At 43.8% G+C, this 21,371-nt stretch overlaps 2 protein-coding genes across 3 annotated transcripts; both read left to right on the forward strand.

Moving 5' to 3' along the window:
• The first annotated feature begins 1,793 nt into the window (after positions 1–1,793).
• Positions 1,794–8,544, forward strand: LOC120427723 (uncharacterized). Its single transcript, XM_052711573.1, has one exon. It carries the CDS (start codon positions 2,306–2,308, stop codon positions 3,341–3,343), a length of 1,038 nt encoding a protein of 345 aa, XP_052567533.1. The 5' UTR covers positions 1,794–2,305; the 3' UTR covers positions 3,344–8,544.
• Positions 8,545–18,882: 10,338 nt separating this feature from the next.
• Positions 18,883–20,738, forward strand: LOC120427719 (UPF0692 protein CG33108). Of its 2 annotated transcripts, none has more exons than XM_039592622.2 (4): positions 18,883–19,040; positions 19,104–19,737; positions 20,041–20,137; positions 20,205–20,737. In XM_039592622.2, the coding sequence occupies exons 2-4, from the start codon at positions 19,184–19,186 to the stop codon at positions 20,424–20,426; spliced, it is 873 nt and encodes a 290-aa protein (XP_039448556.1). In that variant the 5' UTR covers positions 18,883–19,040; positions 19,104–19,183; the 3' UTR covers positions 20,427–20,737. The 2 variants fall into 2 exon arrangements, with proteins under 2 accessions (XP_039448556.1, XP_039448557.1); XM_039592623.2 differs by having other exon boundaries at positions 18,899–19,040; positions 19,325–19,737; positions 20,205–20,738.
• Positions 20,739–21,371: the final 633 nt, after the last annotated feature.

The following is a 21,371-nucleotide window of genomic DNA, read 5'->3' on the forward strand; positions in this document are numbered from 1 at the left end:
CGGGTTTGCTTTCCGATCACACAGGACTCGCACACGACAATGTCCTTGTCCTTGTCGCTCACACTCTGGTTCAGTCCAACCACCATGTCGTCCCGAATCAACTTCACCAAACTCTTCGGATTGAGATGCCCAAATCGACGGTGCCACAGTTCCAGACTTTTCGGTATGCGACCACACGTCAGCAGAGATTCACTGTTCCCCGGCGTAGCTCTGAACAAGTTCAGTCGGTACACTTTTCCGCAGCGGGAACCACTCGCGACGATTCTCTGCCCGTGCTGTATCACCACTTTCCCGTTTCCGTAGGACACTTCCATGCCCACGTCGTCAACCCGCATCACAGAAAATAGATTGCAACGCAAGTCCGGGACATACAGCACATTCTTCACGGTACAATCGATCAACTTTTCACCGACATCAGCAAACAACTTGACCGTTCCAGAAAACTCGGCCTTGATCGACTCACCGTCCTTCGCGATGGCTATCTCAATCGGACACTTCAGGGGACTCAACGATTCGAACAGCGATTTGTCGTTCACTATGTGATCGGAACAACCAGAGTCGATGAACCAATCCACTCTTCGCAAACCGTCTCCACTTCCCACACCGACAAAGCAAACGCCACCACTTTCTTCCGCCAAGTGTGCCTTGGGCTTGTTGTCACTTTTCTTCTTCTTCTTTCGATCACTCTCCTTCTTCGACGGGCAAGCGTCGGCCTTGTGCCCCTCCTGCTTGCACGCCCAGCACTGCAGCTTCTTCTTTGTTTTCGCCGATCCAGAAAAAGCAGCGACGTCACGATTCGATGACGTTCCAGCAGGCACCGATTCGATACCTATCTCCTTTTGTTTCACCTCCTCGTCGAGCAGCCGGCATTTCGCATACTCCAAGCTCAAATTTTCCGGCTTCATCGATTCGAGCGTCGTGATCACCATGGAAAATGCCGTGCCAAACGTCAGGAACAAACTGCACACAGCGTCCAGCTCGTCCACCTTCGCCCCAGTCGCCCGGAGCTGCCGAAGAAGCCGATCGAAACGGAGGAAATGAGACTGCAGGCTGCCGCCGTCGAACTTCATCGAGTGCAACTGCCGTTGCAAGTGCATCCGCCTGGCAACACTTTCGCGCAAGAAAACACGGTGCAGCTTCTCCCAGATCAGCTTGGGCGTCTTCTCGTCCTGGATGTGTTCCAGCTGGTCGTCGTTGATCCGGGAGACCAACTTCGACTTGCACTTGCGGTCCATCTTCCGCCGCCGGTCAATCTTGACCTGCTTTTGCGCTTTCTCTTGCGCCGTGTCTTCGTCCTTCACTACCAGCTCGACCATTTCTTCGACCTCCTTCTCAATGCATTCCAGTAATTCGTGCTCCTCCAAGAACACCAGCATCCGGTATTTCCACGCATTGAAATTCGTCCCATCGAGCAGTGGAACGAAGAAACGCTCCTCTTGTCCGGATTCCGCCATCGTTCACCCGACTCACTCGCGATTCCCGTAGACTTTCGGAATACGACCGGGCCGATAACCTAAAGTGGGTTTCGGATTCTTGCGGAACGGAACACACGGAATAAAACGCGGTTTTACTTCACACACGTGTTTATTCTGCTCGATCACAAATGGTAATGGCTGTTTTGCAGTGACAGCTCGGTCACAGCTCTCTCTCTCTCTCTCGCGGTACACTTCCTGTGTACAGTGGAGGCGCACTATTCGGTACACCTAGACGACAGGGTTGTATCCTCAACAAGCGCCGCCATCTTGCCGCAGATAAAGTGCCAAACCGAGACCGGAAGTGACAGTTTGAGAAGGCGACTCCGTGGCCTAAGAACGGCGGAAAAAGTGGCGGCAAGAGACCGCAAAAAGTGAAGATGTCTGCGTGAATCTGTGCCTGTGTGCAGTGAGCGAAGCGACGCCATTTTGTGTTCCCATGCGTGGAAAATTCCAGTTCGCAGTACCGCTGCGGATTTGGCGGTTGCTCTAGCTGCACACGAAGGAAAAAGTGGAACGTGGCCTGCTGCAAGCGTAAGCGGGGAAGGTTCCAGATCCAGCTGCGTCGAGGCCACAGCACCGACGGACAGAGCCTGCTGCAAGCGTCAGCAGGAAGGTTCCGGAAGGTTGGCTGCGACGAGGCACCCCGACCAGAAAAAAGTGTTCTTGAGGCAAGCGCATCCCAAAGAAAAAGTGAACGAACCTGCTGCAAGAGCCAGCAGAGTGAATTCTGAAGAATCCCGTGACCGAACGCTGTCGCTGCTGTGTCGCCACGAGTGCGAACTCGGCGGAGCAACCGATTCCCTAGAGGCTTGATCAGCCCAATAGTGAAGATGAACCCAGCCGGACAACCGAGATCGGTGAAGCGCTTGGCCAACAAGCGACGCCAGATCAAGATGAAGATCGGGCTCCTTCATTCCAGAATGACCACCGAAGGAAACCAACTGCCATCCATCCCGGAGATCAGGGTGTTCGCGAAGAACATTACGGCCTACTACAGTGAGTTGGATCAAGTGCTGCGAGATGTTGAGGAGAGTGATCTTTTTGCCGATGAACGAGACGCCCACGATTTGGAATGCGCAGAGATTGAGGGGCTACTCCAAGGAGCCAACCTCAAGATCGTAGCCTTCAGTAGCGCACTGCCTTCCCAACCCGTTCAGGCCACTGTTCCTCAGCAGTGCCAGCACCAACCACCAGTGAGTACCGGAAAACTTGAAACAGACGATCCACCTGTAGCAGATGCCAACAGCATGCCAGACAGATCCCACCAACCGGAGAAACCCCCTGCAATGCATCACGGGATAGAACCACCCGCCGAACCTGAAGTGGTTCGACACAAAGCCTCGGCAAGAGTTCGAGGTGACGTCACCGTGTCCGGCGATTTGGGCGTAACTCTTACGCTGCGGTCAGAAGAGCGGAAACACGGCGACCTCGACGTTGGCTGGTGTCAGCCAGTGGAACTTGGTTCACTGCTACCAGCCGAGCAAGAACGAGAAGACGCTGAGTCCGGATCGACACAAGCTGTTCCAAGGCCGGAGATAGCTGGACTGGTCGACGAAGATCCCCACATCACACCAAACCAGGTAGTGAAGGGCGAGGAAGTACGCTCGCTGCATTCAGCCGAAGCCGACGAATTGAACGTCGAGGACCGATCAATCCCAAGCAGCACAGTGCCAGTCTGCACTGCCACAACCATCCAAGGGGACTCAGCAAAGAAGCCAAGCAATGAGATGTTGACGTACAACAGCAGAACCAAGCTGTACAACGCTAGCGTCACACGATCCGACCGTGAACGTGTAGCCAACCACGGAAAGGCTGTCTCCAATAGCACCAACACCAAGGCCCGCTTGGTTTGGGACCCAGGTGTGTAGCCGAGAACTACTATCCGCACCACCGCTCCTAACCAACGGCAGACGATAACGACCAGAAGCTTGCTCAACTGGACGCATACGAAACAGGAAACCGCCAACGAACGAACTGTAGCTTGACTAGCGGCCGACTCTCTTCTAGTGGATTTGATTTAGAAGCCGAGCCTTCAACCCGGGGGGAGAATGTTCGGCACTTGCCGGAGTTTTTGGCCAGATTTGCGCTAAATCCACCCAGTGTGCGCGACACCACCCCTGCAGCGCTGACAGGACGGCGCTGCCAACCTTGACAGCAGTAAACAACGGCGCAAACGAGAAAGAAAGCGCGCGCAAAGGCAAGCGAAAAAGTGCGCGCGGCCATTCGCACCGAGGAACACAAAGAGGAAACAAGTCGCTCTGTAAATAGATCGGAAATAGAGAAGTTTTGTTGTTTATTTGAAGTGCCGGGTGTTTTTTCTTGTGCGCGAATCGGACGCTAGAAAATCTTGGGTTTTACAGTCCGCTCAAGTCGAAGTAAGTTCCACCTCGCCCATAAACCGTTGCCAGTTGCCGCAACAGTATGTTATTGCAATAACAGAGCAATAACAATTTGAGTTATTTTTCGAACAAATCTTTGTTATGGAAATTTGTTATTTTAACAACTAATCCGATCATCCCAAAAACGGATTTTGATCTTCTCACAATATCAAAAACTGACCTTCCCAAGTTATTTCCGTCTGCTCGGGAACAGTAATGAATTGGAAAAATTAGACAAAAAAAATATATCAAGAGCCTTGCTGACGCATTTCAATACTAACTGTTGATTGTAGCTAGACTGTCCAATTGAAATGAAAAATAAATCACAGCACCAATTATCCAATGGACCCGTGCCACAATGCGAATGCGCAATTTTTAATGGTTTTGTGCAATTAATTCATTTATTTATTTTAACCATTGCACTCTGTTTCGCGTGCCGTGCCATGCCACCCCGTAATGTTCAATACACGGTGTGATGCCCATTTTTCCGCCCCGAAAACCGTTGAGAGTGTGGTACACCAAAGACAGCAGCAGCAACAAAAAAAAAGTCAACGGGAGGGACATAAATTTATCGATTGTCGCTGATTTATGCCCAAATTTTAAAGCATCTGTTCACTCTGCTGATGTCCAGTCCAGTGCCGGGGCCGGGGCCTTCAAATTTCCCAAATGCACTTCCGTCTGCCGTCGGGGTTGGTTTGTCGGTTCCACGTTGAGGTCCGGGGCAGGTGAACGTTTTCCCATTTTCTTGTGGACGACCGAGTTTCAATAATTTAAACGAATCAACGAAATGCATTTGTATATTTGCGCTTTTTTCCGAAATTTATGTTCTGCACTGTTGTGGGTGTGTCCACTTTCCCTCCCAGTTGAGTACTTTTGTGTCGATTTTTGTGGGTTTTGAAAATGTTGCGAGGGGTGATGAACCAACAAACGAGCGAAAACGACCAGTTTATGCAGAAGCTTTTTTTTGGCAAATGATGGCACCGGTGCTCAGTAATGATGATGGAAATTTATTCGCATCAGATTTATTTCATCATGAAATTTACTACCGTCTGTGAAAGTAGTGTCAGGCGAGCATTAAATTATTTTTTTTTAAATTAATTATCAATTCGATGAGTGCAACGCTTAAATTGGTAAATTTGCTACACTTTGATGAAAAATTCGCATTTCGCAATTTTCAGTGTAAGAACTGGCCTTTACTTATCTTATGCACTAGGTTCCCGACGAACACTCACTGCCCTTACACCTACATCTCACCCCTGCTCTGAGTCAGTACTAGCAACACGCTTTGAGTGTTCCTGCCAGGAATTTTACCGATTACGCAATTGAACTCGTTCCGGGGGCAGTACATTGTTTTGGGTTTGATATAAGTATTAGGATGTAACAATGTTTTTTTCATGTAACAAAAATGACTTTTTGGCCGGCATTCAGGGGTTTTTTTTCCGGTGGGCATACTGCCGTTCTACGTATAATTGTCCCATGTCAGTTTTGGACGATTTTGACTTTATGACATTTTTAAGTTTAGTTCAAAAATCAAACCATCCACATTAACGACCCCCGGGTCTTTTGTGGTCTCTAGTGCAAGTTTCTGCTCGAACCTAGGAGTCCGAAGGCTTGAATGGGGAGAGCATCCAAACCTCTTTCTACTCCACCCCAGTGTTTGAACTGACGACCTTTGGATTGCGAGTCCAACCGCCGCCAGCGATTCCACCGGAGTAGGCTTGGTTTGGTGTGTTGTTTGTACTTATGGCATGGAGACGACTCCTACACCTGGAATGACTTAACGGCCTAACAACAACCAAGGCCGGGACCGACATTTTACTTCCTCATCCGATGGAAGGTTGGAGCAGATGGGAATCGAACCCAGAATCATCCGCTTACAAAGCGGACAGCGTAACCATTCGGCCACGCACTGCTCCTTTAGTTTGATGTGTACTTAAAGAAAAACACAAAAAATCTGGTACTTTGTTAGGAGACTCATTAAAAACAATACCAAGTCTGTTTGTCCCATCGTTAAACTTCTACGCATAATTGCCCCACTATTACAAAGAGACGAGTTGTTCCTTTTAATTCCGCTATATATTTTTTATATCTTGAAAGATACGTATTTCGTCTACTACTTGCAAACCACAATGTCCCACCAAGTATTTTCTTACACGGAATCATTAGGAAGCACGGAAGCATTATGTCTTGTTTACCTGTTGTATAGCAAGAAAATCACAAATAAGGGTGATAAACTGCTAACTTGGGTGATTAGGGACACATACGGCGAATAGGAACCCACGGGACAATTGGGTACTAAAATGGAGTTTAAATTTGTGATATTATTGCACATAACGATAAAGCTTATTTTTCTGAGTACAAATACCCTTTGAACGACCACAAAGGATTTAAAATGGATTTTAAATTGAATTTTAAAAAAATAACTTCATGGTCCTTCTTGACAGAAAAGGTCCTACTTGACAGCTCGTTCCAAGGGGACCATAGTTTATCAATCGAAAAAATGTTGTCTTGTCATTTTTTTTTGCATTTAAAATAAAAAAAAGTGATTAGAAATGGTTATAAATCGTGTTTTTTACCATTGTACATAAAAAATTGACATAGGGTTTTAGTACCCAATTATGCGTAGAAACACAGAAATCGGTCAAAAAATTTCAATCGCGTTTTTTCAGTTGCACTTTTTTGAACATGGGACAATTATGCGTAGAACGGCAGCATACTGAGCCTTGTACTGAGCCCAAATCCCAAATATTAGCTTGATTGGACGAAACAGGAGATGGCGCTTTGGATTTGAATTTAAAATGGGATTTTACTCGTAAAAAACCTTAATATCAAAAATTTCCGAGTGACGTAGCCTAATGACACGACGAGACACCCTTGGATTTTGGGTGTCGTGATCGGGGACTTTCTTTTATAATAAAAACACAGATAGTTTGCAATTAACAAACAACACGTCTTATTCCACGCAAATTAACCACAAAACTGATTTGACAATCTTCATTCTCTCTTTCGCCAGCCGCGCGCATCTCGTTGTTTTCTCGCTCGTTGTTCCCTCTCGCAGCTTGCTAGCGCGCTCTCGCACTCAATGCGCAATCAGCTAACAAGGCAATATTCATGAAGGTGCGCACTTTTTTTTGCGCTCTAAACTCTTATTTATGAATTATAGCAATCTTATAATAAATACTCATTTAATAATTTATTACATATTCAATCTTGCAACCCATAATCCCTACACTGGGTACCGTCAGTGGGGGTGACATTGGGTCTGGGGGGTGAGATTGGGTCAAAGTTATTTTTTACGGATTTTACCATTTTTCAGGTTATTCTCAATGAAACTGAATTCTGTTAAAGGGGTTGTGTAGGGGACATCTTAAGATGACTTCGCTGAAAAACTCTCGTTTCTAGAACAAATCCTGTTATTTTGGCAGATGTTTAAAGTTGGGGTACGTTTTTGGCCAAAAATGACCTCTCGAAAAATCATTTTTCTAATATTTTTGTTAGAATTGCTCGAAAACTACCCAAATGTTTGAAAATCTCCACTTCAAACATTGTAGCGTCCCGAGCATGGGTAAATAACATGGGAAATGCGTAATAATACCTTTTTCTGGTATCTATACCAAATTTTGGTATTCCTGGACCCTTTAAAATTTGTCTTAAGGATTATGCAAGAGCAAAATGTGCTATCATACCAATTAAGGTATTGTTTTGATATTGCAAAATTGCAGAATTTGTCAATGGTCGAACACCACATATTGGTATTCTTTTGGTATTACAGTGTTTTATCAAATTCCTCTGAAACTATAGGAAAATTTTGACCAATTTTGACAAAATAATTAATTTTGCGCTAAAATAATGTCTCAAAGCGAATGCTTTAATTGAAAACCGGAAATTTCAAACTTGATTTTAAACATTTTTGATATACCCCCTAAATAAATGACTTGAAATTGTTGAAAATTTTCTAAGTCAGGATGGCACATTTTGGTATTATTTTGGTATTAAAGTGTTTTATCAAATTCCTCTGAAACTATGGGAAAATTTTGACCAATTTTGACAAAATAATTAATTTTGCACTAAAATGATGTCTCAAAGCGAATGCTTTCATTGAAAACCGGAAATTTCAAACTTGATTTTAAACATTTTTGATATACCCCCTACAGAAATGACTTGAAATTGTGGAAAATTTTCTAAGTCAGGATGGCACATTTTGGTATTCTTTTGGTATTACAGTGTTTTATCAATTTTCTCTGAAACTATGGGATTTTTTTTACCAATTTGGACAAGATAATAAATTTTGCGCTAAAATGACTTGAAAAAAAACCAAATACTTTGAAAAACGAGTCAATCGAAAGATTATTGAATTTTGGTTAATTTCAATCCAGTTTTATTTTAATAACACTTATTTTTCAATCTTGTTATTTTTCAGAATCTTCAAGAACTTCATGCACAGGCTGTTCATCAATGACAAATGCATTCGGTGTGGTGAAGAATATCACTAAGAACAACATGGAATCATCAGGTGAGTAGATTTGGCTGTTGCATATGGATCATTTCCGTTTTTTCACTAACTGCAACTGCTGCACTAAAAATGGTATGAAAATACCAAATTTTGGTATTACTTGTGCAAATATCAGCGACCAAAATGTGATCTTGGTTGCCCAGTAATAGATGGTAAAATACCATCAAATCATACCAAAATCATGTATGTGGAAGACCACAGGAATACCAAAATCTGATTTTCCAAGGGCGCGGGAATACCTAAAAATTAAACCATGGCAATACCAAGTTTTGGTATTCAAGCAATGTTAAAAAATTCAGAAGACCTCAACTTGGTATTGAAATGGTTTTATTTTGAGGTATTATTTTACCCTTGGAATAACATGGTTTGGTATTGTTGTGCCCTTCCATATACTAGACTTTGGTATGATTTCATGGTATTTTACCATCTATTACTGGGCAACCAAGGGCACATTTTGGTCGCTGTTATTTGCTCAAGTAATACCAAAATTTGGTATTCCCGTGTTATTTACCCCTGCTCGGGGTGTCAATACGATTCCCTCGAACAAGAAACGCTGTTGGATGACTTGTTTTTACCATATCGTTGTATTTGAGCATCATTTTAGTTTCATTTGACCCAATGTCGCCCTATTGAACTGTTACTACGGAAATGTTAGTTTTGGTGTTAATAGCAGCCTACGAGCGAAAATGTAATATTTGTCCACAATTTACATTCAAACCCCAGAATCAAACATTTATGAATATCTTTGCAAAACCCAAATATGAGGTTGATTCGACGTACTTTGTTATAACCCGCTCAGTCGCACAAAACCCCCAAGAACACTCAGGGTTGGCTCACTTAGTTATTCTTCATTTAAAAGCAAAGAGGGAAAAGACCACTTTTACGTTTTCATGTCACGTTTATTGGAGAATCTGCCCTAGCAACCTACTCCCTACGCTACCTAACCGGACATACTTGGGAGGTGTCAGTGTATGGGCCCGTTAATCAGCTACTCTCGGCGTCGCTCGTGGACCTCGGGATCTGGTGCATCCTCGAAACGTGCACGTGTAGTGTGTAGTAACAGTTTTTCTTCTCTGATCGAGATGGCCGGGCAGATTCCGTCCGACGGTTCTCACCACGCGTGCCGGATACTGGCGAATGGCGAACTTCGGAATTGATGGCCGGTGTGTTGTTGTTACTCGAGCATCCGTTGCGAACCTCGGAACCTGAGATAAAAATACAAAATAAACACGAAATTCAATGACAAATATTGGTGTTAACATAACAGAAGGACGAACCCCGCAAAAAAAAATCATGAAAAACTGTTGCCGGGAATTCACCGTTCTGGAATGGTAACACCGAGTTGGAAGATATTGGAAAATACAAGATTTGCGCAACTTACAACGCTTTTTCTCCTCCGATCGAGATGGCCGGGCAGATTCCGTCTGACGGTTCACGCCACGCGTGCCGGATGCTGGCCGAACGCTGATGTGGATGGCCGGGAAGATCCTGGCCGGTGTGTAGTCACGGTTTGTCTTCTCCGATCGAGATGGCCGGGCAGATTCCGTCCAACGGTTCTCGCCACGCGTACCGGATGCTAGCAAACCCCGAAACCTGACTGACGGGATTTTTGTTACGCGTGCCGGATAATGCGGATAATGCTGTACAGAATTGATAATTCTCAATCTTTTCTTATAAAATATAATGTTATTTTTTTTTTTTTTTTTTTTTTTTACAAGATCCTCTGTAATTATTAAGTTTTTTGTAATTACAAAAGCCGACTCGGTCCTAACCAGGTCCCAGTACCGAAAAGGACCTAATAAAAATAATTTTATGAAAAAAAAAAAAAATAATGTTATTTTCACTCGGACAAGTTTGACGCATACCCGAGCAGGGGTAAATAACACGGGAATACCAAATTTTGGTATTACTTGGGTAAATAACAGGGACCAAAATGTGCCCTTGGTTGCCTAGTAATAGATGGTAAAATACCATGAAATCATACCAAAGTCTTGTATGTGGAAGGGCACAACAATACCAAACCATGTTATTCCAAGGGTAAAATAATACCTTAAAATAAAACCATTTCAATACCAAGTTGAGGTCTTCTGGATTTTTGAACATTGCTTGAATACCAAAACTTGGTATTGCCATGGTTTAATTTTTAGGTATTCCCGCGCCCTTGGAAAATCAGATTTTGGTATTCCTGTGGTCTTCCACATACATGATTTTGGTGAGATTTCATGGTATTTTACCATCTATTACTGGACAACCAAGAGCACATTTTGGTCGCTGGTAATTGCATAAGTAATACCAAAATTTGGTATTTTCATACCATTTTTAGTGCAGCAGTTGCAGTTAGTGAAAAAACGGAAATGAACCATATGCAACAGCCAAATCTACTCACCTGATGATTCCATGATGTTCTTAGTGATATTCTTCACCACATCGAATGCATTTGTCATTGATGAACGGCCTGTGCTTGAAATTCTTGAAGATTCTGAAAAATAACAAGATTGAAAAATTAGTGTTATTAAAATGAAACTGGATTGAAACTCACCAAAATTCTATAATCTGTCGATTTACTCGTTTTTCAAAGTATTTGAACTTAGAAAATTTTCAACGTTTAGAAAAAAAAAATTAGTGGGTATATAAAAAAAAATTAAAATCAGCTTTAACATTCTTGGGTAACATGTCATTTTAGCGCAAAATTTATTATCTTGTCAAAATTTATAAAAAATTTCCCATAGTTTTAGAGGAATTTGATGAAACACTTCAATACCAAAATAATACCAAAATGTGCCATCCTGACTTAGAAAATTTTCCACAATTTCAAGTCATTTCTTTAGAGGGTATATCAAAAATGTTTAAAAACAAGTTTGAAATTTCCGGTTTTCAATGAAAGCCTTCGCTTTGAGCCATCATTTTAGCGCAAAATTAATTATTTTGTCAAAATTGGTCAAAATTTTCCCATAGTTTCAGAGGAATTTGATAAAACACTTTAATACCAAAAGAATACCAAAATGTGGTGTCCAACCATTGACAAATTCGGCAATTTTGCAATATCAAAACAATACCTTAAATTGGTATGATAGCACATTTTGCTCTTGCATAATCCTTAAGACAAATTTTAAAGGGTCCAGGAATACCAAAATTTGGTATTTATACCAGAGAAAGGTATTATTACGCATTTCCCTTGTTATTTACCCATGCTCGGGTAGCTGCAAAGCGAGGAAAAACCACGTTATTTTTGACAGCTCGAAATGTAACGTAAAGCAGAGCAAGGTTTGACAGATCGGTAACGCAAAGTACGCATCCCAAAAGCACTTTAAAAAATCTGCTCGGCAAAATCGTTTGCATTGTTGGCACTTTTGTATACAATTGTTATCAAATCTGATAACATTCGACTTTAACAGTTCCATTACAAAATGTATTCAAATATGCGGACAGGATTTCTTTCCGTGTGGGTGGTCGGACTTGCGATGGACCGTGCATGGTAGTCTTGCACGTCCAGGCACACACAGGTGCGGTTCGTGGCGTTGGCTATGTTTAGCGGAGGCATTTCCCCGGTTGGAACGAGGAACGGGGAGTGAAGGCAACTCCGAGGAGTTGGAGTTCTCCCCCTCTCCTGGCAACTGTTCGGCGAGAAGGCAACAGGGGCGCGCTTTTCTGTTGTTGCAGAATCGTCCCGGTGGGACGAGGGACGGGGAGTGAAGGCAACTCTGAAGTGTTGGGCAGTCCTCACCCCTCCGTCAGAAGATCCAAACGGTCCGGCCATCGAGAGGCACTGGCTGACTAGAAGGCGATGCGCGGTTCTGTTGTAGCCCTGGTCCCTCTCTTTCTCTCTCCTGCTGCTGCTGCTGTTTTGGTCTCTCTGCTCTGCTGTTACTGGTCTGGCCGGTCCGACGTCTGAGACGTGAATGATGGTCTGAAAAATTGGCGCACTTGCTTATATATTTATGTTTTGACCCGCTGCTTCCCCTCCTTTTTTCGCGACAGGTCGCGGTGCTCGGGTGAATTTCCCCTCAAATTAGGTACTTGATCTTTCCGTCCGTGTTTGTGAATTGCTCATTTTGCTTGCAAAATCTCTGCATTTCTGCATTCCTGCATTCTAAAATAGTAACTATTTTGCCAGCAATGAAAATTTAATAGCAAATTGCTGAATATTTTTTGACAAAGGACTTTGTCTTAAAGCTCTATCTGCGGTGTCAATGCAATTTTTTTCGAAAATGTAGCGTTACCGTCGCAAGCCCTCGGCGTGACATTCTGTTTCTGTTGCGTAGATGCCGTGAAAACTATTTAAGCTAAAAGTTAGCCTCTGGAGGATTTAGTGTCCATCAGACTTTCATCAAAGACGGACCTTACGTTGGGAATTTTATTGCTCACACACACACACGCAGGTGGTGCACGAACTTGAGAGGAGGTCCAAGAAGTTATTGACGGTAGCCAGAACGGTCACCGAAATACCGAAATTATTGGGAACAATTTGGTAGGATATCGGCCACACCCGGAGTGGCCATTGCCCTGAGGGAAGGTTCTACCGGGAGGACATTTACGGAACCATACAAATTTGGGCAATATGGGTATCAAAATTCATGGTTTTTGAAACTGGTAATGAAAATGACCATTTTGGCAGGATCGGCCACACCCGGAGTGGCCAGTGCCCTGAGGGAAGGTTCTACCGGGAGGACATTTACGGAACCATACAAATTTGGGCAATATGGGTATCAAAATTCATGGTTTTTGATACTGGTAATGAAAATGACCATTTTGGCAGAATTGGCCACACCCGGAGCGGCCAGTGCCCTGAGGGAAGGTTCTACCGAGAGGACATTTACGGAACCATACGACTTGGGGCAATATGGGTATCAAAATTCATGGTTATTGAAACTGGTAATGAAAATGGCCATTTTGACTGGATTGGCCACACCCGGAGTGGCCAGTGCCCTCGGGAAGGTTCTACCGGGGGAACATTATTCGAACCATACGACTTGGGCCAATATGGGTATCAAAATTCATGGTTTTTGAAACTGGTAATGAAAATGGGCATTTTGACTGGATTGGCCACACCCGGAGTGGCCAGTGCCCTCGGGAAGGTTCTACCGGGGGACATTAATCGAACCATACGACTTAGAACAATATGGGTATCAAAATTCATGGTTTTTGAAACTGGTAATGAAAATGGCCATTTTGACTGGATTGGCCACACCCGGAGCGGCCAGTGCCCTCTTGAAGGTTCTACCGGGGGACATTAATCGAACCATACGACTTAGAACAATATGGGTATCAAAATTCATGGTTTTTGATACTGGTAATGAAAATGGGCATTTTGACTGGATTGGCCACACCCGGAGTGGCCAGTGCCCTCGGGAAGGTTCTACCGGGGGAACATTATTCGAACCATACGACTTGGGCCAATATGGGTATCAAAATTCATGGTTTTTGAAACTGGTAATGAAAATGGGCATTTTGACTGGATTGGCCACACCCGGAGTGACCAGTGCCCTGAGGGAAGGTTCTACCGGGAGGACATTTACGGAACCATACGACTTGGGGCAATATGCGTATCAAAATTCATGGTTTGGCCACTACGGGTGTGGCCAATCCGGGTGTGGCCAATCCGGTCAATCCGGCACTGACCACTCCGGGTGTGGCCAATCCGCTCAAAATGGCCATTTTCATTACAAGTTGCAAAAACCATGAATTTTGATACCCATATTGCCCCAAGCCGTATGGTTCGATTAATCTCCCCCCCGGTAGAACCTTCCCGAGGGCACTGGCCACTCCGGGTGTGGCCAATATCCTATAAATGTGGTCCCAAGCCCATTGCCCCAAATCATACTGGTCCGGTGACCGTCCTTACAATCTTCATAAGAACAGAATTCCTCCCAATTTAGTGCACAAACTGTGTCTTTCAATGTGTGCGTGTGTGTGTGTGAGCAATAAAATTACCACCGTGGATCCGCTTTTGTCGAAACCTCGTAAGGCACTGAATTTTTCTGAGGCTATCTGTTAGCTTAAATAGTTCGCATGAAATGTGGCAACAGTGGTGCAACATTCTCGCGTGACAGTTCCACGTAAACAGGAGAGGAGGCAAAATTTGCACCATGTTGCCACATTTCATGCGAACTATTTAAGCTAACAGATAGCCTCAGAAAAATTCAGTGCCTTACGAGGTTTCGACAAAAGCGGATCCACGGTGGTAATTTTATTGCTCACACACACACACACGCAGGTGGTGCACGAACTTGAGAGGAGTTCCAAGAAGTTATTGACGGTAGCCAGAACGGTCACCGGAATACCGGAATTATTGGGAACAATTTGGTAGGATATCGGCCACACCCGGTGTGGCCAGTGCCCTGAGGGAAGGTTCTACCGGGAGGACATTTACGGAACCATACAAACTTGGGCAATATGGGTATCAAAATTCATGGTTTTTGATACTGGTAATGAAAATGGCCATTTTGGCAGGATTGGCCACACCCGGAGTGGCCATTGCCCTGAGGGAAGGTTCTACCGGGAGGACATTTACGGAACCATACAAATTTGGGCAATATGGGTAACAAAATTCATGGTTTTTGAAACTTGTAATGAAAATGTGCATTTTGACTGGATTGGCCACACCCGGACTGGCCAGTGCCCTCGGGAAGGTTCTACCGGGGGACATTAATCGAACCATACGACTTAGAACAATATGGGTAACAAAATTCATGGTTTTTGAAACTTGTAATGAAAATGTGCATTTTGACTGGATTGGCCACACCCGGAGTGACCAGTGCCCTCGGGAAGGTTCTACCGGGGGTCATTAATCGAACCATACGACTGAGAACAATATGGGTATCAAAATTCATGGTTTTTGAAACTGGTAATGAAAATGGGCATTTTGACTGGATTGGCCACACCCGGAGTGGCCAGTGCCCTCGGGAAGGTTCTACCGGGAGGACATTTACGGAACCATACAAATTTGGGCAATATGGGTATCAAAATTCATGGTTTTTGATACTGGTAATGAAAATGTGCATTTTGACTGGATTGGCCACACCCGGACTGGCCAGTGCCCTCGGGAAGGTTCTACCGGGGGACATTAATCGAACCATACGACTTAGAACAATATGGGTAACAAAATTCATGGTTTTTGAAACTTGTAATGAAAATGTGCATTTTGACTGGATTGGCCACACCCGGACTGGCCAGTGCCCTCGGGAAGGTTCTACCGGGGGACATTAATCGAACCATACGACTTAGAACAATATGGGTAACAAAATTCATGGTTTTTGAAACTTGTAATGAAAATGTGCATTTTGACTGGATTGGCCACACCCGGAGTGACCAGTGCCACATTTAAGGTTCTACCGGGAGGACATTTACGGAACCATACGACTTGGGGCAATATGCGTATCAAAATTCATGGTTTGGCCACTACGGGTGTGGCCAATCCGGGTGTGGCCAATCCGGTCAAAATTGTCATTTTCATTACCAGTTTCAAAAACCATGAATTTGGATTCCCATATTGCCCCAAGTCGTATGGTTCGATTAATGTCCCCCTGGTAGAACCTTTCCCAGGGCACTGACCACTCCGGGTGAGGCCAATCCGGTCAAAATGGCCATTTTCATTACAAGTTTCAAAAACCATAAATTTTGATACCCATATTGCCCCAAGTCGTATGGTTCGATTAATCTCCCCCCCGGTAGAACCTTCCCCAGGGCAATTGCCACTCCGGGTGTGGCCAATCCAGTCAAAATGGCCATTTTCGTTACCAGTTTAAAAAACCATGAATTTTGATACCCATATTGCCCCAAGTCGTATGGTTCGATTAATGTCCCCCCGGTAGAACCTTCCCGAGGGCACTGGCCACTCCGGGTGTGGCCAATCCTGCCAAATGGTCATTTTCATTACCAGTATCAAAAACCATGAATTTTGATACCCATATTACCCAAATTTGTATGGTTCCGTAAATGTCCTCCCGGTAGAACCTTCCCTCAGGGCACTGGCCACACCGGGTGTGGCCGATATCCTACCAAATTGTTCCCAATAATTCCGGTATTCCGGTGACCGTTCTGGCTACCGTCAATAACTTCTTGGAACTCCTCTCAAGTTCGTGCACCACCTGCGTGTGTGTGTGTGAGCAATAAAATTACCACCGTGGATCCGCTTTTGTCGAAACCTCGTAAGGCACTGAATTTTTCTGAGGCTATCTGTTAGCTTAAATAGTTCGCATGAAATGTGGCAACATGGTGCAAATTTTGCCTCCTCTCCTGTTTACGTGGAACTGTCACGCGAGAATGTTGCACCACTGTTGCCACATTTCATGCGAACTATTTAAGCTAACAGATAGCCTCAGAAAAATTCAGTGCCTTACGAGGTTTCGACAAAAGCGGATCCACGGTGGTAATTTTATTGCTCACACACACACACGCACACATTGAAAGACACAGTTTGTGCACTAAATTGGGAGGAATTCTGTTCTTATGAAGATTGTAAGGACGGTCACCGGACCAGAATGATTTGGGGCAATGGGCTTGGGACTAGAGACCCTAAATAGGGAGACTGGTCTAAGCTTGCTAAATCGATCTGGCAACGTATGTTTTGAGCTTGGCAACACTGATAAGTTTTGCTGGGCGTAAAGGCAAATGCTCGTTTGGATACGTCAAACTCGCGTCTGTTTGGGTACGTCAAATTCACTTCGTCCAGTCTCCCTATTTAGGATCTCTACTTGGGACCACATTTATAGGATATTGGCCACACCCGGAGTGGCCAGTGCCCTGGGGAAGGTTCTACCGGGGGGGAGATTAATCGAACCATACGACTTGGGGCAATATGGGTATCAAAATTCATGGTTTTTGAAACTTGTAATGAAAATGGCCATTTTGACCGGATTGGCCACACCCGGAGTGGTCAGTGCCCTGGGAAAGGTTCTACCGGGGGACATTAATCGAACCATACGACTTAGAACAATATGGGTATCAAAATTCATGATTTTTGAAACTGGTAATGAAAATGGCCATTTTGACCGGATTGGCCACACCCGGAGTGGCAATTGCCCTCGGGAAGGTTCTACCGGGGGGACATTAATCGAACTATTCGACTTGGGGCAATATGGGTACCAAAATTCATGGTTTTTTATACTGGACATGAAAATTACCATTTTGATTGGACATTTTCCGAACCATACTTGTTTTGGCAATTTATTTCCACAGAGGTGCCAAAGATTGAAAACATTTTATAGGAATAAATTATTTAGGATTAAATACATAGGCAATGTTTTAAAAATATAAAATAAAATAGAATATTTTTTAGGAGTTTTGTACAAAGTTCTTTGTCATATTGGTCATGTAGAACATAACCACCTGCACCTTTTTAATCGAATGCAACAGAAATCGTGCCGATTCGATTCGAGGGAAGGAAGTTATAAGCGGTTGACGAATGATGCAGTATTCCAGGGCCTTTGTCCCGGGTTTTTTTTTTGGAATGGCACCCCAGTACCTTCGAGTAAGACGTAGTCGTACGTCAATAAAGTGAATAATTGAGAATATTAACTTTTTTTGTTGGTCGCCAATATGTAACTTTCCACTTAGTTACAAAACCCCCCAAGAACACCCAGGGTCGGCTCACTCAGTTATTCTTCAATGTTTTTAAATATGTTGGACATTTAAAAGATGTTATACATTTTCCAGAAGGGAATACCATACCATGCAATCGATAAGATAATTTTGTAACTTCTTTTCTACAAAAAGGACATCTGTTGTCTTATGGATGGTAAAAAAAACTGCCCTCCTCTGTTCGTTCCAATTTCGACCTAGGGTAAACTCCTATCGAGTTCGCTGAACGAACCCCTAACGATTTGTCTGATAGGTCATAGGCAAAACTAACTCGCCCGCTTTAACTCCGATATATTCGTTTTCTGCTTCCTGGCTCTCTTGACAAACTGACAAGGTTATTTAGCCAGTCCTCCTCCTTCGTTTGATGATCCAATTTTTACACATTATCCATCTTTTCTTTTCACTTCTTTTTTTTCTATAATTGAAGCACAACAAATTTGCACCAGAGACGAAGACACACGGCCGAGTGAGACGAATGATGCGACGAATCGCGCAATCCCCCAGCCGTAGACTGTGGCTTTCGGGAGGCTTCACTCTACCTCGTGGGAGGTTCATTGCGGTTCAACTCACAGGTGTTGTTCTTCGTGAGCGTGTAGACTCCTTCCAGGTGCTCAAGCAAATGAACGAGTCGATCCCGTAAAGAGCCCTCCAAGATCGCGCAGAAGTCGAGATTACGTTAATCTGCGTTTTGTGGGTGTTGATTAGAGTAGTCAAGTTGTCGCTACTGGAAACAATGCCTAATGTGATGTGTGATGCAAATCTCTTGTACCGTGCCATTCTATTACTTTTTCTAGCTATTTCAGGAATGATGCCTTTCAGAGCCTTGAGGTGCTGAAACATTGGTCAACTGTGAATTCAAACCAAATCTTCAGCACAAGGATGGTTCAGTGAATAAGCACACTATCGCAATGTTCAGAGTGTAGATGTCGCACTGTTTCGCGTGAGCTTGAAAGTTTCCGCCTCGATTGCCAAACAGATCGACCTTTATTTACAATCTCGTTCTATTTTTGACACAATTCAAAGTCATGAATGAGTGAAAATGTCATTCAATTGTACGAGCTAACTTTGAACCTGTTGCGGCTGCCCTTTCTCTCGGTAAGATAAAGATCTTTTTTGCACGTCGTGAACCCTGTTACGAAACTGAGTCTTAAATTTCAGCCCATTCCCTACTAGACTAGGAACACACGCACCTGTGCACACTCTGTGCGAGAACCCTTTTCTCCAAGTTTCCGACCTCAATGTCGAATAACCCACCTCCGCCTCCGCCACCTGCTTCTGCACCATCAACGACCATAACAACCTCGACGACCCAACGCTCCTCGTTGGTTGAACTGAAATGTGATTTAGCTAGTAACAATAACAATCCGAATTTGATCCAGCTGACGTTCAACACTTCCGGCGAATGCACCTGGGCCACCCAGTATCCGGAGATCCAGAAGGCATGCTACTTGAGACGGATATGTCAGTTTGCACCACCGAAGGAATTGCGTGTCCAAAACGTAACGCCTATCCTGCAAACTGGTCCAACGTGTGGACTAACCGCGCTTAGTATATTTTTCGAGGGATCTCCGTCGGTGAAAACGTTCCTCGACATGGCCCGGGCCCGGGGCTACACCAACAACGGAGAAATGTTTTCCGCGCGACAGCTGAACGATCTGCTGGCTCAGGGGTTGGAAAACAATCGTCACCTTTGTGAGTACAAAACTGTGTCGCACACCGTGATAGACGAGGGCTGGCTCGACGACTCGAGCACCAGAAAGCAGCTGCAAAACGGGTCCATCTTTGTAGTGCCGTATCCTTTTTTAATCTTTCATCATATTGCTATCATGTTTTGCATAACTTTAAATTCAAACTGTTTAAATCTCATTCCACTTCATCTAGTGCACAGTTTCATTGATCCGCAAACGGAATAGAGTTCTTGTAGGTGAACCTATTCTTGTTCTTGTCTTTTTATATTCGTTTGAACTCAGTGCTACAAATTCGGAAAGGTAAATTTACGTATTCGCTTACAGGATTCTAATCTGCACAGATTTAATTTATTTAGCATGAAAAAAACCGATTTGCTTCAATATTTCCTGAACAACAACGAACCTAGATATGATCCAGACAGGAACCACACGCCATGCCTCAACAGGGGTCACAAGGCTCATTGGGCACTGATTGTAGGATATCTGATTGACCAATTTGACGACGTGAGTATTCTTTCCTCCATCCTTGTGGCACACATAATCCTCTCTAACTTCCTCTTCCAAACTACAGTACTACGTATTTGCCCGCCATGGCAAAACCAAAAACCTCGCATTGTGGTCCCTGCGCGATCTGGCCCACAGCAACGCCAACTTGTTCGAGTTTTGCCAGCCAATCAGTCACGCGGACGAGGTGTTTGTCCTGCCGGAAGGTGGCATCGCCGGAAGCAACGGATTGCGGAGCCAGTTTATCATGATCGAACACTACCGAGCCAGGGACGAGATTGTGTTGTGAATGATGCAGGAAGAACGCGCCCAAGTTTGAGTTGTATTTGAGTTATTCTATTTTCTAGTATGTCTTTGTCTGGTTTTGGCGAGATGTAATATATTTACGTTGTTTTTTTTTTCGGTATGAGTTTTGAGCAAACATTAGTAAATTATGTATTTCTTACACTCTCACGTACGTTACCCATCGAAGCAGTATTGGGAAGAGAGTCATATATTTATCTATTTATTTACTTATTTATCAATTATCCACATAACCCTGCAGTTATCCCCCAAAATTTAAGTATTTTATGTTATAATAAACTCAATACCTTCAAAACAAACAGCAGGATATTCTCTATAAAGATATATCACAAGACTAGTCTACATGAAACTTCTAAATTCCATTTTGACGATGTCGGGACAATGTCTAAAAAAATATTTTCATCGGGAAATTTTACAAAACATACTCGAAAATGAGAGGAGTTCATTAAAGTGAGCCAGGAAGACACGCCATATTGGCACCACGACTCATGTTTTTGGGAGCACATTTAAGGGAAATTCCGTATCTGTCGTGTTCAGAAATTGATTTAAGTTGAACAGAAGCTGTCCAAGAAAAAATGCATCCTAAGATTTTCAATTTTTTTTTTTCTTGTTATGCAATTTCCGTGTACTGCCCCTGTTCGCATAAATGTCCCATATGCATTTATTGTTATTGTTATTTATTATTATTGATGCATTTTGGTTATAAATAGAAGCGGCCGTGGCTGACTGGTTACGTTGTTCGCTTTGTAAGCGAACGGCCCTGGGTTCGATTCCCATCTGCTTCCAACGAGAAAATTTAAGAAATATAAATTCTTGAAGCTCCCAACATGAACGGATCCCCCGATCTTTTGGATTGTTAAGCAAAAATGCAAACCACTAAGCCATCACGGCTTGTTGAGCTACGACTGGAATTAAGAACATCGTGACCTCT

Source organism: Culex pipiens, unplaced genomic scaffold (genome assembly GCF_016801865.2).
Source record: "Culex pipiens pallens isolate TS unplaced genomic scaffold, TS_CPP_V2 Cpp_Un0147, whole genome shotgun sequence".
In the NCBI taxonomy this organism is placed as follows: domain Eukaryota; kingdom Metazoa; phylum Arthropoda; class Insecta; order Diptera; family Culicidae; genus Culex; species Culex pipiens.